The sequence below is a fragment of the Lupinus angustifolius genome, chromosome LG15 (genome assembly GCF_001865875.1).
Source record: "Lupinus angustifolius cultivar Tanjil chromosome LG15, LupAngTanjil_v1.0, whole genome shotgun sequence".
NCBI lineage: Eukaryota > Viridiplantae > Streptophyta > Magnoliopsida > Fabales > Fabaceae > Lupinus > Lupinus angustifolius.
The window spans coordinates 5,838,680-5,857,742 of NC_032023.1; the positions used below are offsets into that span (position 1 = coordinate 5,838,680).

At 33.1% G+C, this 19,063-nt stretch overlaps 3 protein-coding genes across 3 annotated transcripts; all 3 read left to right on the forward strand.

The window, feature by feature from the left end:
* On the forward strand, positions 607-5,155 carry LOC109328661 (protein SIEVE ELEMENT OCCLUSION B-like). The gene is made up of 7 exons (XM_019562232.1): positions 607-865; positions 1,204-1,302; positions 1,854-2,302; positions 2,464-2,573; positions 2,725-2,867; positions 3,364-3,843; positions 4,218-5,155. Exons 1-7 carry the CDS (start codon positions 668-670, stop codon positions 4,833-4,835), a joined length of 2,097 nt encoding a protein of 698 aa, XP_019417777.1. The 5' UTR covers positions 607-667; the 3' UTR covers positions 4,836-5,155.
* Positions 14,473-16,130, forward strand: LOC109327673 (leucine-rich repeat receptor-like serine/threonine/tyrosine-protein kinase SOBIR1). The gene is made up of 2 exons (XM_019560838.1): positions 14,473-15,961; positions 16,111-16,130. The coding sequence occupies exons 1-2, from the start codon at positions 14,554-14,556 to the stop codon at positions 16,128-16,130; spliced, it is 1,428 nt and encodes a 475-aa protein (XP_019416383.1). The 5' UTR covers positions 14,473-14,553.
* Positions 16,342-18,555, forward strand: LOC109328583 (leucine-rich repeat receptor-like serine/threonine/tyrosine-protein kinase SOBIR1). The gene has a single exon (XM_019562110.1). It carries the CDS (start codon positions 16,421-16,423, stop codon positions 18,308-18,310), a length of 1,890 nt encoding a protein of 629 aa, XP_019417655.1. The 5' UTR covers positions 16,342-16,420; the 3' UTR covers positions 18,311-18,555.

Below are 19,063 nucleotides of genomic sequence, written 5' to 3' on the forward strand. Positions count from 1 at the left end.
GATGACATGGACATTCTGATGCTAGTGAATGACAAATCTCACCTTGTGGCATGTTCAATGCTTAAACCAATGTTTTAACTAATGTTACTATGGTTAGGGTAAGAAAAGTTGTTTGCATTTATCTTTCTTTTTTACACTATTACAGTTATTTTCTTACTGTTTTGGTCAGAAATTAATTTCTTTCGGAATGCTTTCAACAAATATCGCTTAAAAAAATTAATTCTTTGACATTTTAGTCATCCTAAAGATATAACAAGGTCTTACATTAATAAACTAATATCTTATATAAATATTTAAGCCGAACATAATTAATAGATAATTGGATTCTTTAATTATGAGTTTAGAAATTTAATTCAGTCTTTCCCAAATGTTAAATATTTAGGAGTAACATTTGGGGAAGAAAGAAAGAATTTTTATTGAGTTAAAATGTACAATTAAAAAATTAAGTGTAAGGGGCCACATTACATAGTTAAGCCATGTGTATCCTTATCCTAATAGGACCATAACTGCTTTAGCTTTTATATTACACCCTCCTACAAGTAAGGTACATGTTCAATAAGGCTTTATTCCACTTCTGCTCATTATATAAATCCTAGTTATGTTACAAATATAGTCACTTACTCAAACCCAAAAACAGATATCTTATATCTGAAGCCATATTAGTAACATGGCTAGCCACCTTCGTCCCATTATGAAGCAAAAGAGGGAGCGACGCTTGTTTTCTACATCTGATGATAGTGCCATGATGAAGCAAGTTCAAGCCACACATGCCCCTGATGGCCGTGAAGTTGATGTCAAACCCATTATCCAAATCTTAGATGAAATCTTGATTCAAGTCATTGCTCGCGCCGTTGAGGGTCATCATGTAAGACATTTTCATGTTTTTGTTATATTTGTCATGTATAGAATGCATGCACACGTTACGTTTATCAAACTTTATGTATATTCTTACCTTGCTATTTTTTTTTTGTTACTATTAATAGTATTCTTTTACCTATTGGGTAAATAACTAATCTTTTTTGGAGTGTATGGTTGCCCCTCCCATTAAGTGTCATTTGCTAGCAAGGCCTAACACTATTAAATCAACGCCTTATTAATTGTATTGCTACTTTACTAGCATGACATTAGGACAAGTTAAATAATAATACCTAGAATGTATCATATATATATATAATTAAAAATTGGTGGTGTTCTATTTTGCAGGAAAAAAGAGAACAAGACACATTGGAAACTGCTGCTGTTTTAGCTGATTTTGACATGCTTGACTCGCTGGCTTTTATCATACAAAAAATTTCATGCGAGGTTGTTATGAAACTTTTGCTAACTTTTATAAAAGTTACTGTTATCATTGTTGTCACTATATTCCTTAAAGTTAACGCATATATGTATATGGCTGTTGAAAAAAAGATTATTTTCGTTATTTTGCTTTTCCATAGAATACTAATCTCTGACGACACTGATGCAAGTCATGTAAAGTGCACAAAGTTTAGGAAAATTTCCGACACACAACTCAAACACTACACTTTGCTTTTTAATATCAAAATATGGGACATGCAATATTTGTTATGCCTTTGCATTTTGTATATATAGTTGTATTTATTAAAGATAAAAATAAGTAAGAAATGCAAATAAATTTAATTTTTTGAACTATGTTATTCAAATAATGAAATTCCAAGTATTAACATATAATAAAAAGCACTTTGCTTTTTATACTGAGTATTTATAACTACAGTTTTTAGTTCTGTCATTTGGAAATTCTTTGCACGTACTATTTACTCACCAAATGATTATTCTAAAACAAAATGATATCTTGAAAAGTTATTAAGAACAGTAGTTCATGACATTATTGGCAGCTATCATGCAAGTGTTCTGGAGGAGGAGATGCACATGCATCAACCATGGTGTTACTGAATTATTTATCTAACTATTCATGGCATGCAAAGGTTGTGCTAACCCTAGCAGCATTTGCTGTTATTTTTGGAGAGTTTTGGCTTGTTGTTCAGATGAGTGCTGAAAATACACTTGCCAAGTCTGTGTCTCTTCTTAAGCAATTGCCTGATATTGTGGAGAATTCAACTTCCTTGAGACCACAATTTGATGCACTCAACAAGCTTGTGAAGGTGGCTATGGATGTGACAATATGCATTGTTGAATTCAAGGAGTTACCCTCTCAATATATCTCAGAGGACACACCTCCTATGTCTGTTGCCAGTACTCATATTCCTATTGCTGCTTATTGGGTCATTAGAAGTGTTGTGGCTTGTGCATCTCAAATTGAAAGTCTCATAGGCATGAGAAATGAGTAAGTATAGTAGCTCCAGGTTTTAATTTGCTATTGTAGTTATGTTGTGTGTAAGGAAGGATGCGGTCGATGTAATTGCAGATATATCGGCTGCATTTTTCCATACACGCAACATATTGAATCAACTCCATAGTGACATTTAATGTGATAATTAATTGCAGGTCCATTGCATCTGCCACAGAGGCATGGGAATTAACCAGTTTGGCTCACAAAGTCAATAGCATATATGAGCACCTCAAGAACCAACTGGCTCAGTGCTATATATACATAGGTGAACACACTTAAAGCATTTTTGTGTTCCTTGTCCAATCATAACATATTCACTTTGGTTTTGTATCTTAAGATAGTTTCAGAAAGTGTAGGGTAAATTTTGATCAAGAATGAATCATATTTTTGACAATTACATCTTTAACCTGATGCAGATGGGAAGAGGCATATGGAGGCCTTCCATAATCTGATACATCTTTTCGAGTTGGTCCATGTAGATAACATGAAAATTCTCAAAGCACTGATATATGCTAAGGATGATCTTCCCCCACTTATACAAGGAACTACTAAATCAAAGGTTTGGTTTTAACTGTGGTGAACATGTTCTGTGAATATATATTAGAGTAAACACCCAATTTCATCCATATAAATTTTATGTGTGCAACATTTTTTAACCGGAAAAAAACAAAAATCCAAACTAGTACTCAGAGATGACAAATGCAGAGTTAAAATAGTCTCCTATCAAGATCAAGGGTCATAAAAATATTAAAAAAGATTAATTTGACTCACATTTAATATTTTGGGTTTTTCAATTTTTGATAAACCAAATTGGTACACACATTTCAAGGGACTAGGATATATATGTTTACTCTATATATTACTACCATTTATACTACTTGTATAACATATTTTGATAACATTTGAGACAACATTTATTTTTATTATTTTCTCTACTTTGATTCATGCATTTCCTCAATGTTTATCTCCAATCATAAATGAATGCCTAAAATATTATAAAAGAACATTTCTTATCTTATCCGTTTAAACCATTTAATTACTTATTTGACAAGCAGGCTAATCTTGAGGTGCTAAGGAGGAAAAATGTGTTACTCCTCATATCAGATTTAGATCTTTCACAAGAAGAGATTATGATACTAGACAACTTGTACAAAGATGCACAATCTAGGGGTGAGACACCCTATGAAATGGTATGGATCCCAATAGTGGACAAAGCAACATGGAACGATGTGAATAGAGAGAAGTTTGAGTATTTGCAATCATTGATGGCATGGTACAGTGTCCATGACCCATTCATCATTGAACCTTCAGTGACTAAGTATATCAAAGAAGTGTGGAATTTCACAAAGAAAGCCATTGTAGTTGCCCTTGATCCACAAGGAAGATTGTCCTCTCCAAATGCTCTTCATATGATATGGATTTGGGGAAATTTGGCATTTCCATTCACACGTGAGAAAGAAGAATCCTTGTGGAAGCAAGAGCTTTGGAGCCTTGAACTTCTTGTTGATGGCATTGATCCTATGGTTTTGGAATGGGTAAGAATATAATCTTTATATATTGAACTTAACTAATTTTGATTTTTACAATTACAAAAATTTAGAATATGTAACAATAAGTATCACATTTAAATATATAAAAACGTTCTTAAATTTTGTATAAGTGAAAAATCTGACATAAAATTTAAAGAGAAATGCTAGCAACACACATTTTTATTATTTGGTGCATTTCATGCTAGACCTACTAAATCACATAAGTTCATTATATATTTATTGAATTAGATTTATCTTTATTAGAGGTTAACTATTAGCCTAAAATTGTTAAAGATAGATGTGCATTTTTGAAGTATAAAGGGTATTGAAAATTTTTTCAAATTTCACATTGACACAAAGTTTCTATTTCCTTGTTACAGATGGCAGAAGGTAAATTCATATGCCTTTATGGAGGTGAAGATATTGAATGGATTCAAACATTCACAACCACAGCAATGAATGTTGCAAAAGCTGGCAGCTTTGAATTGGAGATGGTTTATGTGGGAAAGAGCAATGCCAAAGAGAGGATGCAGAAAATGATCAACACCTTTGCCACAAGAAAGTTCAGTTACTATTGGCCTAATGTCACATCAATTTGGTTCTTTTGGGCAAGATTAGAAAGCATGCTATACTCAAAGTTGCAATATGGTAGAACTGTTGAAAATGACCAAATCATGAGTGAAGTAATGACTGTACTTAGCTTTGATGGTAGTGATCAAGGGTGGGCTATTTTCTGCAGAGGTGCAGGTGAGATGGCTAGGGCTAAAGGTGACACTGCTTTAACAAGTTTTAGAGATTTTGATAAGTGGAAAGATAATATTGAGAGAGATGGTTTGGTTCCAGCACTGAAGGATTACCTGAACCAGCTTCATACTCCTCATCATTGCAATAGGCTTATACTTCCTGGGAGCACTGGGGGAATACCTGAAAAGGTTGTTTGTGCTGAATGTGGTAGACCAATGGAGAGATATTTTATGTACCGCTGCTGTGTGGAGTAAGCTAGACGTGTGTCTCGTCTTCGGTGTTTTAAATTGCAATCACGGTTGCAGTTGAGGTTAGGTCGTGTTTACACAATTGCAGGAAAATATGAGCTGATGGGAGTTTAAAGCACTGATCATGTTATACATTATGGCATTATTCATTATTTCTACTTGACTTATATTTATATGAAATGTTGCTTTGAATGTTTTGTGTCATCTTGTGGATGATTTCTCAGATATTTTGGTGTATGTTATGTTTGGGCCACTGAGTTCCTTGCTAGGAAACTGTTGTAAAACTTTGATATTACAATAATGATTTATGGTCATACATGTTTTGTATGCATCTACTTTAGTTTATTATAATATCATTCATACTTGCTTTTTAATTCTTATAAAAATGAATGCAGTGGCAGTCACAATCAGAAAAGAAAAAGAGAAACACAAAAGATAAGGGTTGGGAAAATTCATGAATAAATTGAGATGAAACTTGAAAGTATTACCATTTCTATAATAATTATCACAAGAGAAAAAAAATCAAATAATAGGGTATGAGTTTTATATATTACAACTACATTATTCAACATTCATATTTATTTATCATTGACTCTTCAAACAAAGTAATACAAATGAATGATGTAATAATTATATATAAATATTTACAATAATAATGTATAAATATTACACTCTAATGACACCGAAGGGGAGAACTTTTTTACCAATAAAAAGTATTAGTTTGTGATAATGGGGATACTCTAATTTTCCAAAAAACAAAGTTAGAAAAAGTCCATAACACAAACTTAGCTTATTTCTCATTAAAGTTTGTGCTTTGGACTTGATGAAAAATATCCTGAAGTTCCTCTTCGATTTTGGCAAAGCTAAAAAATTCATTTCAAACTTGGTCGCTGTTTGATTTTGAAGATGATTTATTGTATATGTATAATAAATGATACAAAATATGAAAAATAGAGAAAAAAATATTATAAATAAAGATAAAATTTGTGTAAGAGTTATTATACAACTTTTATTTTTTATCAAAGAAATTGTCAAACATTTAAAATACAAATAACAATACTTTTTAATAATGAGTTCTTACCATATTATAACGGAACGATGATCTCATATTTTTATTAATGTCTCAAGTCATTGGAAAAAAATTATAGCAAATATAAATTATTATTTTATATTATTTCAAAGTATCCATGTCCATTATAACAACCTGATAATTGTACTATCTCCAAACATTCAGTTTCTAGATGTGTGAACCATTAGAAATTACTAATTACTATTTGAGTTGTCTTTTGTGGTTCTTGTTAACGGTAATTTTATCACATGATAAATTGATCACTTTTTTATTGTATTTCTCTCACTCTTTAACCACAATTATGTTATCTGTAGATTATTATCATCTGGATTAGGGGTGATATAGTGGTGCGGGACCAACTAATAATTTATAGTAAATAAAACATGACATAATTAAAAAAAGAGAAGGCTAATAATTGTTTTATAAATATCATTTATGGACTTAAAATATAATTGGTATTTAAAAGTGGTCACTAGTTTAAATATTTTAAATTGTAATTTTCAATGTTTTTTTTTTGTTTTAAATCATATTCTTAAAACAGTTAATAGCAAGAAATTTTAAAGATCACCATATTCATAGGATTATGAAACACGCAAATATGACTTGATAGTGAGACATGACAATTTGACCAAGGATGAATTTAGAATCTAATCCATCCATCTGAATAAGTTAGAATTTTTCTATAAATTTGTGGAATTCTCATTGCTAATTAATGCAGAAATTACACAATGATTTGATTATATAATGTAAAGTTAATATTTTTTTTTGTACTATCAAGAATATTATTAACATTAAGTAATGAACTAATCCATTTTGGTAGTATGTGATTATATATTTCTCAATAAATTTCATTCTTAAGAATGAAACCTTAATCTTTTAATCTTTTTGAATATTTAGTGGAGCGTTATATTATTGAATCAGCGTCATGTTAGTATGCAAAGTTAATATGTGTGCATATATATATATATATATACATTTTTTTCAACTTTTTTTCCCAAACGTAAAATAAAAATGTGAATTGACAAACACAAAGTGATTGTGGTCAACACACTAGTATTAATAAAGAAATTATTCTTACAAAACTAATTTATACAATTATTTTAAAAGGCTGAATTCCTGTGAGGCTCTGACACATATTTGTTTAATATATATTATTGGATAGTTAATACATAATAAAAAATTGGTCTACTTTTATTAACAATAAAATCTAAAGTAGAAGTTCTATATGATAAACGTTGAACTATCATTCCAAATTAAATTTGTTATGGAAAGACTCATATTTCTAGATATCAGTAATACAAGTTATGAGTTTGGACTGATGTAAATGGATTGAAGTAGATGAATATATATTTATGTTATGTAAACCTAATGTAACAAGGAGAAGAATAATCAAACACAAATCTTATTCTCTAATTAATAATACATAGTGTAGCCTCTCAATGCTTCTGGGGGCTTAGGCACAAATGGTCGAACCTCATTACCAAATCCCTTGTGTTATTATCTTTTCTCTATACTCTTTTATTATTTGTTTGCTTGTTTGTTTCCAACAATTGATATCAAATGACTCTTAACCCATGTGCCAAATTCGAGGTGGAGAAGTTCGATAGAAATGGTAATTTTAGATTGTGGCAAAGGAGGGTTAAAGATGTGTTGGCTCAACAAGGTCTATCAAAGGTGTTGCATGAGAATAAACCAGATGGGATGGACCAACTAGATTGTGAAGAATTGAAGGAGAAGGCTACGAGAACCATATGTTTCTGTCTATCAGATGAGGTGATGTATCATGTTATTGATTTGACGTCACCAACAGAGAGATGTATGAGAGACATTAGAGAAGCAGTTCATATTCAAGTATCTAACAAATAAGCTGTATTTAGAACAAAGACTATATGGCCTGAAGATGCAGGAAGGTGCTGATTTACAACAACGTCTCAACAATTTTAATCAACTGATCAATGACTTGTAGAAACTTGATGTGAAGGTTGATGATGAGGATAAAACAATAATATTACTCTGTTCTTTGCCAAATTCCTATGAACACTTGGTGACAATATTGACGTACGATAAAGACTTAATCAAACTAGATGAGATCACATCTGCGTCTTTGTCTCACACTCAAAGAGGACATAATGTAGGAGAATATCTCAAGGTGATGGCCTGTATATGAAAGGGATCCAAGCGTGTGGGAGGAGACAAGACAGAAGAGGTTATGCCAAAGGTAAAAGAATAAATTTTAGGGGTAGAACACCAATAGAGTGCTTTAAGTGCAAATAGATCGGACATTACAAAAGGGATTGTCTCAATGAATAGAGTCCTAGCAAGTTAGTGGGGGAAAGATGGAGTATCTACATCTATAAATATTGCACATAAAGGTGACTCTGGTTACAATAGTGAAGTTGATCTACTATATGTATCATCAAACCATAGTGCATATGAGTGGATACTTGACACTGGTTGTTCCCGCGACATGACGCCAAACAAAGAATGGTTCACCACATACATGGCAGGAAATTTTGGTTTCGTGTATCTAGGAAATAATAAAGCATATGAAATTATTAGCATGAGAGAAATTAGAATTGTGATGGATGATGGTATAGGGAAGACATTGTGTGAGGTTAGGCACATACCAGATTTTAAGAAGAATTTGATTTCTCTAAGGACATTGCAGGCCAAAGGACTTAGCTATAGAGTTGATGTGGATAGTGATATTCTTAGAGTATGCAAAGGTGCTATGACTATGATGAAGGGTAAGATGACTTTTGGGAACACTTACAAGTTGTTAGGGAGAACAGTTGTAGGTGGAGTTGTTGGAGTGACTGGAGATATTTCAGTAGATTTAGACCATGATACTACAAAATTATGGCACATGCATTTGGTTCAAATTAATGTGTCTGGTATGATATAACTATGAAAAAAGAGGACTGTTGAGGGGATTCATCAAATTCAAACTAGATTTGTGCAAGTATTATGTGCTTAAAAAATAGACACGAGTTAGTTTCATGGTTGGCCAACACAGGACTTAGGGCATTTTAGACTATGTCCATACTAATGTATGGGGAACCACTCATGAACCATTCTTAGGAGGTTCGAGGTATTTTTTTTTACCTTCATTGATGACTTTTCTCGCAAGGTCTAGGTATATTTTCTTAAGCATAAGTTAGAAGTCTTTGCCAAGTTCAAGGTTTGGAAGACAAAGGTAGAAAATCATACTAATAGAAAAATCGAATACCTTAGGTCAGACAATAGTATGGAGTACAAAGACTCATGGTTTCAGAAATTTTGTGAGGAACATGGAATTTAGAGGCATTTTTTAGTGAAGAAGACTACTCAGCAGAATGGTGTTGCAGAGAGGATGAATAGAACTCTTACAGAGAAGACCATGTATATAAGACTGAATGTTGGACTTTCCAAAGGATTTTGGGTAGAGACACTTAATATGACATGTTATGTCATTAATAGATCACCAAGGGCTTCATTGGGTGGTAAAGTTGCAGAAGAAGTATGGATAGATAACCTAGTCAATTATAATATGTTACGCATATTTGGTTGTCCTGCTTATGTACATGTACCTAGTGATGAAGGATCTAAATTTGATCCTAAGTCAAAGAGGTGTATCTTCATTGGATATACCAAAGGTGTGAATGGGTTCAAGTCCTGGGATCCAATTTCTAGAAAGTGGTGTTGACAAGAGATGTAGTGTTTAATGAAGATTTTATGTTGAAACAGTCAGTTTTGACAAAGGTTCCTAGGCGAAATAGAGAGACCTTGGAATAAAATATGATTCCAGTGAGCAATGACACGGTTTAGGTGAATAAAGGCAAGGAACCATGCATTAGTTCAAATCAAGAACATGATGTTTCTCAGACGGAGAGTTCAGGTGTGCACAAGTATCTACTTGCCAGAGATAGAGATAGACGTTCTATCAAACCTCCAAAGAGATATGGCTTCATTTGCTCTCCTTATCAGTTTAGGATATCCATGTAGCTTTCAAGAGGCTATAAATAGTCAGGAGAAAAACAATAGATGAGTGTCATGATGGAGGAAATGGAGTCTTTACAAAAGAACCAAACTTGGGAACTTGTCATATTTCCCCAGACAAGCGTGTAGTTGGGTGTACAAGAGGAAGTCAGCAGTATCAGAAAAAGAAGGGGGAAAGTTCAAGGCTCGTCTTGTAGCAAAATGGCATTCACATCATAAAGAGATCGACTACAATGAGATTTTCTCCCCACTGGTGAGACACACTTCTATTAGGGTAGTGCTTGCCTTGGTAGCCAGTTGGGGTATGCACTTAGAATATATGGATGTGAAGAATGTCTTTCTCCATGGTGAATTAGAGGATAAAATTTACATGACACAACCAGAAGGGTTCAATGTAGCTGGACAGAGTCACTTGGTTTGCAAGTTGAAGAAGTCTCTATATGGGTTGAAGTAGTCTCCCAAATAGTAGTACAAGTGATTTAGCACTTATATGTTGAGGCTTAGTTACAAGCGTTGTGAGTATGATTGTTGTGTTTATGTGAGAAGCCTTGATGATGGTTCTTTTACTTTTATTATACTTTATATTGGTGTTATCTTGATTGTTGCTAATCATTTGAGTGATACCAATGAGTTGAAAGTCATGCTAGGTAAGGAGTTTGACATGAAAGATAGAGGGGCTGCTAGGAAGATTCTTGGGATGGAGATTCATAGGGATAGAAGAGCTAAAAACTATGGCTCTCCCAACAAAGCTATGTTAAAAATATCTTAGAATGATTTGATATGAGCAATGCTAAAGTAGTAAGCACTCCATTGGCAAATCACTTCAAGTTTTCCCTATATCAATGTCCGAAGACAGATGAAGATAAGAAGTACATGTCAATGGTTCCATATGTTAGTGTAGTGGGTTGCTTGATGCATGCTGTGGTTTGTACTAGATCGGACTTGGCACAAGCAGTTAGCCAAGTATGCAAGTATATGTTAAAACCAGGGAAGCAACATTGGGAAGCAGTCAAATGAATTTTCAGATATTTGAAAGGGACTATGGATCTCGGTATCATATTTGGCAGTCAACATAATAAACCTTCAGTTATTGGTTATATTGATTCAGACTATGTAGGAGACTTGGATGATAGAAGGTCCACAACGGGGTTTGTCTTCACCCTTGTCGGTGGACCAATTATGTTGAGATCATCAATTCAGTCTTTTGTTGCTATGTCCACATCTGAAAGAGAATACATGACAACTGGTGAAGCTTCTAAGGAAGCTCTATGGTTTATGGGGCTGGTAAATAAATTAGGCATTTAGCAAGATGAAGTTACGCTGCATTGTGGCAGTCAGAGTGTTATCTTCTTTTGCAAAGAACGAGATGTATCATGCTAGAATCAAACATATTGATGTGAGATTTTACAAGATCAGAAAGTTGGTAGCTTGTGGATAGATATTATTTCAAAAGGTTCACACTTCAGAAAATGCAGGTGATATGTTAACCATGTCGGTTACCGTTGACAAGTTCAGGCATTGCCTGAGCTTGATGAACATTCATTGATTATAGACTATGAAGCGCCTCCAACTCAATGGCGGAAGATGGAGATTGATGGTATTCGCCAAGGTGGAGATTGTTGTGCAATGACTCATATCTCTAGATAACAACAATACAAGTTATGAGTTTAGACTAATATAAAGGGGTTGTGGTAGAGATGTATATATTTGTGTTATATAAACCTAACGTAACAAGGAAAATAATAGTCAAACACTAATCATTATTCTCTAATAATACATAGTGGTAGTATCTCAACGCTCCCGATGACGTATACACAATTGACTGAACCTCGTTACCAAATCCCTTGTGTTATTATATTTTTTCTATACTCTTTTACTATTTGATTGCTCGCTTGTTCCCAATAAAATTCACTATAGACTTTCAATCAATGAGTTTCCTCACAATTACACCTGGGATTAAAAAGCATAACATCATCCTTTTATGTTATATTTGGTTGGAGATAAGATAGTGAGGGAGAGAAAATGAGTAAAAAGAGAGTTAAAAGAAAGAAAATTATGAGAATTAGTGGGGAGTCCAGTATTGTTTGGTATTAAAGAAAAGAAAGAGAAATATGAGTTTTTCTCTTGTTTAGTTGTTAGGTAGAAAGTGGGTAAAGAAAAACAATATTATTTCTAGAAATACAAAAATGACACTAACATAAATAGAAGAGAAAGAAATAAATGTTATTTTTATTATTGGTTAAAAAGTAAAGATGTGTTATTTTAGATTAATTAGACAAATATATAAACATCAATTTATTATAATCTTAACTATTATTTTAATTAAGAGTAAATATGACCCTCAAAAATTTTATGAGCACCAGTTTGATCCTTAGAATTTTAAAAACTCATAATGATTCCAAAATATATCAAATGTGAGTTAAATTAGTTTTTTTGTCAAATTAGTTCTTATAAGGTATTATAAAATATGCTAAAAATGAATAATTTGACTCACAATTTATATTTAAGGAGTCTTTTGTTTTTAAATTTTTATGGGACCAAACTGATATTCATAAAATTTTCAATAGATTGAAATTTATATTTACTTTTTAATTAATAATAATGTTATAATTTTAAATAAGATGTTCTTTAAATGGTGAAGATAATAATAATTTAAAATTTTGAGTATCACCCTTTTTTTAATAGCTTTCCTTTTGTCATTTTGATATAGTGTTCTCTTTGTCTCTCCTCATTCCAATTTCTTTCCACACAAGGAGAGAAAATTTCTTGAGAGGGGTCTGAGAATGTTTTACTCTCTCACCCCTATTTCTATTGTGAATCAAATGAGAGGAAAATGATTTTTCACTTTACTTTCTCTCTTCTCATCATCTTTCTCCTTTAATTCTCTTGTACCAAGGGTTAATGTTTGAGATTATAACTGACACACCTTTGAGCTAATTCATCATGGTTATTTTTTTTTTAAATGTTGGGTGTGCAATTTATCTTATTCTTTTTATTAGAAATTAAAGAGAAAGAAAAAATGTGCATTTCTTTGATTAAATTATTCAAATAAAATTAAAATGGATGAATTTTTTGTACTACCAAGGGTATCCTTCATCCTTCATGGTGTATGGATACCCCTCTCAACAAATATCACTATAAATAATCAAACTCTTAATCTTTTGATCATTCTTAGGATCTAGTAATGTCTTACACTACTGACTAACTAACTAATAAATCATTATATAGAAAATAAAAGAGATTTTATTTTACTGGTAAATTGAATGGATTTGAAATTTTGAATACAAAGAAATTAATAAGTCTATTATATAGAAAATAAAATAGATTTTATTTTACTTAACTTCTAACTAACTAACTAATTTATTTTACACATGTTTTAATCATGTAAATTGAATTTACAATGATTGTTTGTATGTCAAAGGCATGTATTTAAACTAATTAATAATCCAATCAATATTAACTCAAAATATCAAAATCTATTCCAAAACTTTTATTAGGAATAACATCTTTTTTTTTTTTACAAAACTGAAAGTAAAAGGAAAAAGAAACATGAAGACGGTTAGGTTTGGGCTTTCATTGTCCTGTTCCCGTTATTGATACGCCCATTTGAAAGCAAAGCACCAATAAGAAACAAAAACTAAAGATAATTAGCAAAATCTAAGTCACACACTTATACTTCATAAAAATCAGAAAAATAGAGGCAACCCCTCCACCAGCTAGCATTAGCTACGACTTGTTGACTTCATTGGTTGACTCAAAAAATCAAAAGGGGGACCAAGTCACCAAGGTAATGTTAGACTTTAATAACCACATATGAAGTTTCCATGTAACTACCAATAACAAATATTGAATACAATAGTATATAAATTCCTAAATTCCTTAGTATTAACTTCATAACTCTTTGTGCTAATGGTCATATTTACATATTTTTATATAAAGCTCAGGCTCTAACTAGTACTATTTTTCTATTGTTTAATGTTTAGGATCTAAGGATTGATCCTAATTCTTTTTTTTTGTACCTATGTTGATACACGAAAATGATAATAACCAAAATATTAATGATTCAATTTCTAATAATAACATTTGTCAAAGAATGAAGAAATACATTTGATAGTACAAAAAACAAATATTGGGGATAAAAAAAGTTCTCAAAAATATTTAATCAAAAGCTAAAATGAAGATAATCAAACATAATAGAGTTCCATCATTTAAACATCAAATTTTCAATAGCATATTTGATATCCTGCACACTTATTTTTATCTTTCACTCAATATACAATTTTTTGTGAAAGAGAATAATATATATGTATTGTTAGTGTAAAGATTTATACACAACTAATATTCATTTATATTACTTTTTCGAAAAGTTGATGATAATAGAAAATGAATATGATAAATGATAACCGTGTATAAAACTCTTAGATTGTATACATTTTTTTTCCTAAATGTGAAATACATAAAAATTAAAATAAAAGTGTCCTTTATTCACATATCATAATCCTTAAGAAAATATGAGCACTAACCCTTTGCAAGAAATTCCAATCAAAAGGGACCCAATTCCACAAGGTTTATGACTATAAAAATTAAGAAAAGAAAATAGGACTTTGAAGTTTCAAGCAACAATACTAAGTCATATATCCACCATTACCAACAAAATCTCACGACACTTGTTCTTCAATGGCTTGCAAAACCCATCATCTCTTTCTCTTTTCACTCATTTTCCTCTTCTCCCTCTCTTCATTCACCATCCATGCCAACCTTAATCTACACTCTTCAGACCTCAATTCTCTCAACACTCTCCTTAATGACCTTAAAGTCAACGGTCAACTTCAAACAATAACAACCCACCCATGTAACAAAGAGGGTGTTTTCTGTGAAAGAAGGATCTCAAACAATGAGAGTTATGTCCTTAGAATAACAAGGCTTGTTTTCAAGTCCAAAAAACTCAATGGTTTTCTGTCTTCTTCTATAGGAAACCTTACAGAACTTAGAGAACTTTCTCTTTCAAATAATCATATACTTGACTTTATCCCACCCCAGATTGTTAATTGTACAAAACTTGAGATTCTTGATCTCAGAAATAATCACTTTTCTGGTGAAGTTCCATCTGAATTATCCCATCTCGTTCGCCTTCGAGTCCTCGATGTCTCTTCCAATATTCTATCAGGAGATTTAAACTTCCTTAAGTATTTTCCAAATCTTGAAACTCTCAACCTTGCTGATAACCTCTTCATAGGAAGAGTTCCACCTTCTATACGTTCCTTTAGAAATCTTAGACACTTTAACTTCTCCGGGAACGGTTTTCTTGAAGGTTATGTGCCCTCAGATAGTGTTCCTAAACGTTACAAATTCATTGAGAGCTCAAATGGTAGAAGAAATGGTTCTGCACCTGCTCCAGAATTCAGCAAGAGTAACTTGATCACTGCTCCTTCTCCGGCTCCATCGGGGGCGAAAAAACATCGCCATAAATCAACCAAGAGAAAAGTAACTGGGTGGTTTGTTGGTTTTGTTGCAGGGTCATTTGCAGGGACTATAGCAGGGCTCATATTTTCTCTTATGTTCAAGTTAGCTTTAGCTTTTTTCAAAAGTGGTGGAAAGAGTTCAGGTGGTCCTGCAATTTATAGTCCTCTGATAATCAAGAAAAAAGAGGACTTAGCTTTCTTGGAGAAAGAAGATGGTTTGGCTTCATTTCAACTCATTGGAAGAGGTGGTTGTGGAGAGGTTTATAAGGCTCAATTACCAGGAAGTGATGGCAAGATAATTGCCGTAAAGAAAATTGTTCAGCCTTCAAAGGAAGCCGCGGAGTTGTCTGAAGAAGATAGTAAGCTTTTGCATACGAAAATGAGACAAATTCGATCGGAGATTAACACTGTCGGCCAAATTCGCCACCGCAATCTTCTGCCTCTGCTAGCTCATGTGTCTAGGCCTGATTGTCACTATCTTGTTTATGAATACATGAAGAATGGAAGTTTACAAGATGCGCTTAATAAAGTTGAATCCGGGGAAGGGGAGTTAGATTGGTTGACAAGGCACAAGATTGCTGTTGGTATTGCAGCTGGCCTTGAATACCTTCACTTGAGCCATAGTCCGTCAATAGCATATTTGATATCCTGCACACTTATTTTTATCTTTCACTCAATATACAATTTTTTGTGAAAGAGAATAATATATATGTATTGTTAGTGTAAAGATTTATACACAACTAATATTCATTTATATTACTTTTTCGAAAAGTTGATGATAATAGAAAATGAATATGATAAATGATAACCGTGTATAAAACTCTTAGATTGTATACATTTTTTTTCCTAAATGTGAAATACATAAAAATTAAAATAAAAGTGTCCTTTATTCACATATCATAATCCTTAAGAAAATATGAGCACTAACCCTTTGCAAGAAATTCCAATCAAAAGGGACCCAATTCCACAAGGTTTATGACTATAAAAATTAAGAAAAGAAAATAGGACTTTGAAGTTTCAAGCAACAATACTAAGTCATATATCCACCATTACCAACAAAATCTCACGACACTTGTTCTTCAATGGCTTGCAAAACCCATCATCTCTTTCTCTTTTCACTCATTTTCCTCTTCTCCCTCTCTTCATTCACCATCCATGCCAACCTTAATCTACACTCTTCAGACCTCAATTCTCTCAACACTCTCCTTAATGACCTTAAAGTCAACGGTCAACTTCAAACAATAACAACCCACCCATGTAACAAAGAGGGTGTTTTCTGTGAAAGAAGGATCTCAAACAATGAGAGTTATGTCCTTAGAATAACAAGGCTTGTTTTCAAGTCCAAAAAACTCAATGGTTTTCTGTCTTCTTCTATAGGAAACCTTACAGAACTTAGAGAACTTTCTCTTTCAAATAATCATATACTTGACTTTATCCCACCCCAGATTGTTAATTGTACAAAACTTGAGATTCTTGATCTCAGAAATAATCACTTTTCTGGTGAAGTTCCATCTGAATTATCCCATCTCGTTCGCCTTCGAGTCCTCGATGTCTCTTCCAATATTCTATCAGGAGATTTAAACTTCCTTAAGTATTTTCCAAATCTTGAAACTCTCAACCTTGCTGATAACCTCTTCATAGGAAGAGTTCCACCTTCTATACGTTCCTTTAGAAATCTTAGACACTTTAACTTCTCCGGGAACGGTTTTCTTGAAGGTTATGTGCCCTCAGATAGTGTTCCTAAACGTTACAAATTCATTGAGAGCTCAAATGGTAGAAGAAATGGTTCTGCACCTGCTCCAGAATTCAGCAAGAGTAACTTGATCACTGCTCCTTCTCCGGCTCCATCGGGGGCGAAAAAACATCGCCATAAATCAACCAAGAGAAAAGTAACTGGGTGGTTTGTTGGTTTTGTTGCAGGGTCATTTGCAGGGACTATAGCAGGGCTCATATTTTCTCTTATGTTCAAGTTAGCTTTAGCTTTTTTCAAAAGTGGTGGAAAGAGTTCAGGTGGTCCTGCAATTTATAGTCCTCTGATAATCAAGAAAAAAGAGGACTTAGCTTTCTTGGAGAAAGAAGATGGTTTGGCTTCATTTCAACTCATTGGAAGAGGTGGTTGTGGAGAGGTTTATAAGGCTCAATTACCAGGAAGTGATGGCAAGATAATTGCCGTAAAGAAAATTGTTCAGCCTTCAAAGGAAGCCGCGGAGTTGTCTGAAGAAGATAGTAAGCTTTTGCATACGAAAATGAGACAAATTCGATCGGAGATTAACACTGTCGGCCAAATTCGCCACCGCAATCTTCTGCCTCTGCTAGCTCATGTGTCTAGGCCTGATTGTCACTATCTTGTTTATGAATACATGAAGAATGGAAGTTTACAAGATGCGCTTAATAAAGTTGAATCCGGGGAAGGGGAGTTAGATTGGTTGACAAGGCACAAGATTGCTGTTGGTATTGCAGCTGGCCTTGAATACCTTCACTTGAGCCATAGTCCGCGTATAATTCATAGAGATCTCAAGCCAGCAAATGTTCTTCTTGATGATGATATGGAAGCTCGAATTGCAGATTTCGGACTTGCGAAAACGATGCCAGATGCTCAAACACATATCACAACTTCAAATGTGGCTGGTACTGTGGGGTATATAGCACCTGAGTATCACCAGATACTAAAGTTCACTGACAAGTGCGACATATACAGCTTCGGAGTTCTGCTTGGTGTCTTGGTGATGGGAAAGCTTCCATCTGATGAATTCTTCCAGCACACAGATGAAATGAATTTGACCAAGTGGATGAGAAATGTGATGACCTCCGAAAATCCGAAGCGAGCAATCGATACAAAGCTTATTGGAAATGGATATGAGGAGCAAATGCTTCTTGTTTTGAAGATTGCCTGTTTTTGCACCATGGATGACCCTAAGGAGAGACCTAACAGTAAGGATGTTAGGTGTATGCTATCTCAAATTAAGCACTAAGTCTGTTCAAAAATGAAGAAATAATGGGTACATTCTGTACTACGTCATGAACTGTGTTTTATTTAATATTATAAATGATAACTATATGATAGGTGTAGGTTAAAAATTTATATGAACCAATATAGTACTTGTTTGCTTCATCACAGCCTGCTGAATTTCATGAAAAGGAGAAAGTCTGAAAGATAAATTTAGCATTTTGGTGATATGTTTCTAATCTAATATAAAACTTCTTGATTGCAATGTGATCATGTATTGATCTTGAAGATAAAAACATTCCAATTTTATTGCAAAGTTTCTTTTGGAGTATCATTATTATTACAGTGAAAGATAGTTAAGTACAAGAAAATCATTCTTTCCTCATTTCCTTACCTTCTTTAGTTTCTCACCAAAATCTAATTGGACATTGTGTTTAGTCCTGCAATTAAAGGGCAGAAAGATGGGTCCAAATTAAAAAGAAATTGACATCAAAAGTTTCCTCTAATGTTTTAGGAATATAAAATTATGAAGAATATTATCCATTAAGTAACTTATTAGGACAAGGTAGAGAAAATCGCAGCAAGCAAGCTGCGTTAGCCAATAATCATTGATTGTGCAGCATATGAAGTTCAACAAAACAGATCAAGCAATGCAGCACATAAAGCTTGATTTTCACTGGAATGAAGGAAATACAGGTTTGAGGGAGTGAAAGATATTAAGAAAGAGAAAACAGAGATTCATAAAGAAGAATCGAGAGAGAAAGGCTTTGAGATCAAA

What these genes read in the sequence shown, in the direction of transcription:
- LOC109328583 (XM_019562110.1), top strand. Translation starts at nt 16,421, where the DNA reads ATGGCTTGCAAAACCCATCATCTCTTTCTCTTTTCACTCATTTTCCTC.
- LOC109327673 (XM_019560838.1), top strand. Translation starts at nt 14,554, where the DNA reads ATGGCTTGCAAAACCCATCATCTCTTTCTCTTTTCACTCATTTTCCTC. An exon ending in ATACCTTCACTTGAGCCATA is followed by an intron (nt 15,962 to 16,110) that starts GTCCGTCAATAG and finishes TTTTTCGAAAAG; the next exon opens with TTGATGATAATAGAAAATGA.
- LOC109328661 (XM_019562232.1), top strand. Translation starts at nt 668, where the DNA reads ATGGCTAGCCACCTTCGTCCCATTATGAAGCAAAAGAGGGAGCGACGC. An exon ending in TACAAAAAATTTCATGCGAG is followed by an intron (nt 1,303 to 1,853) that starts GTTGTTATGAAA and finishes CATTATTGGCAG; the next exon opens with CTATCATGCAAGTGTTCTGG. An exon ending in ATCCTATGGTTTTGGAATGG is followed by an intron (nt 3,844 to 4,217) that starts GTAAGAATATAA and finishes TCCTTGTTACAG; the next exon opens with ATGGCAGAAGGTAAATTCAT.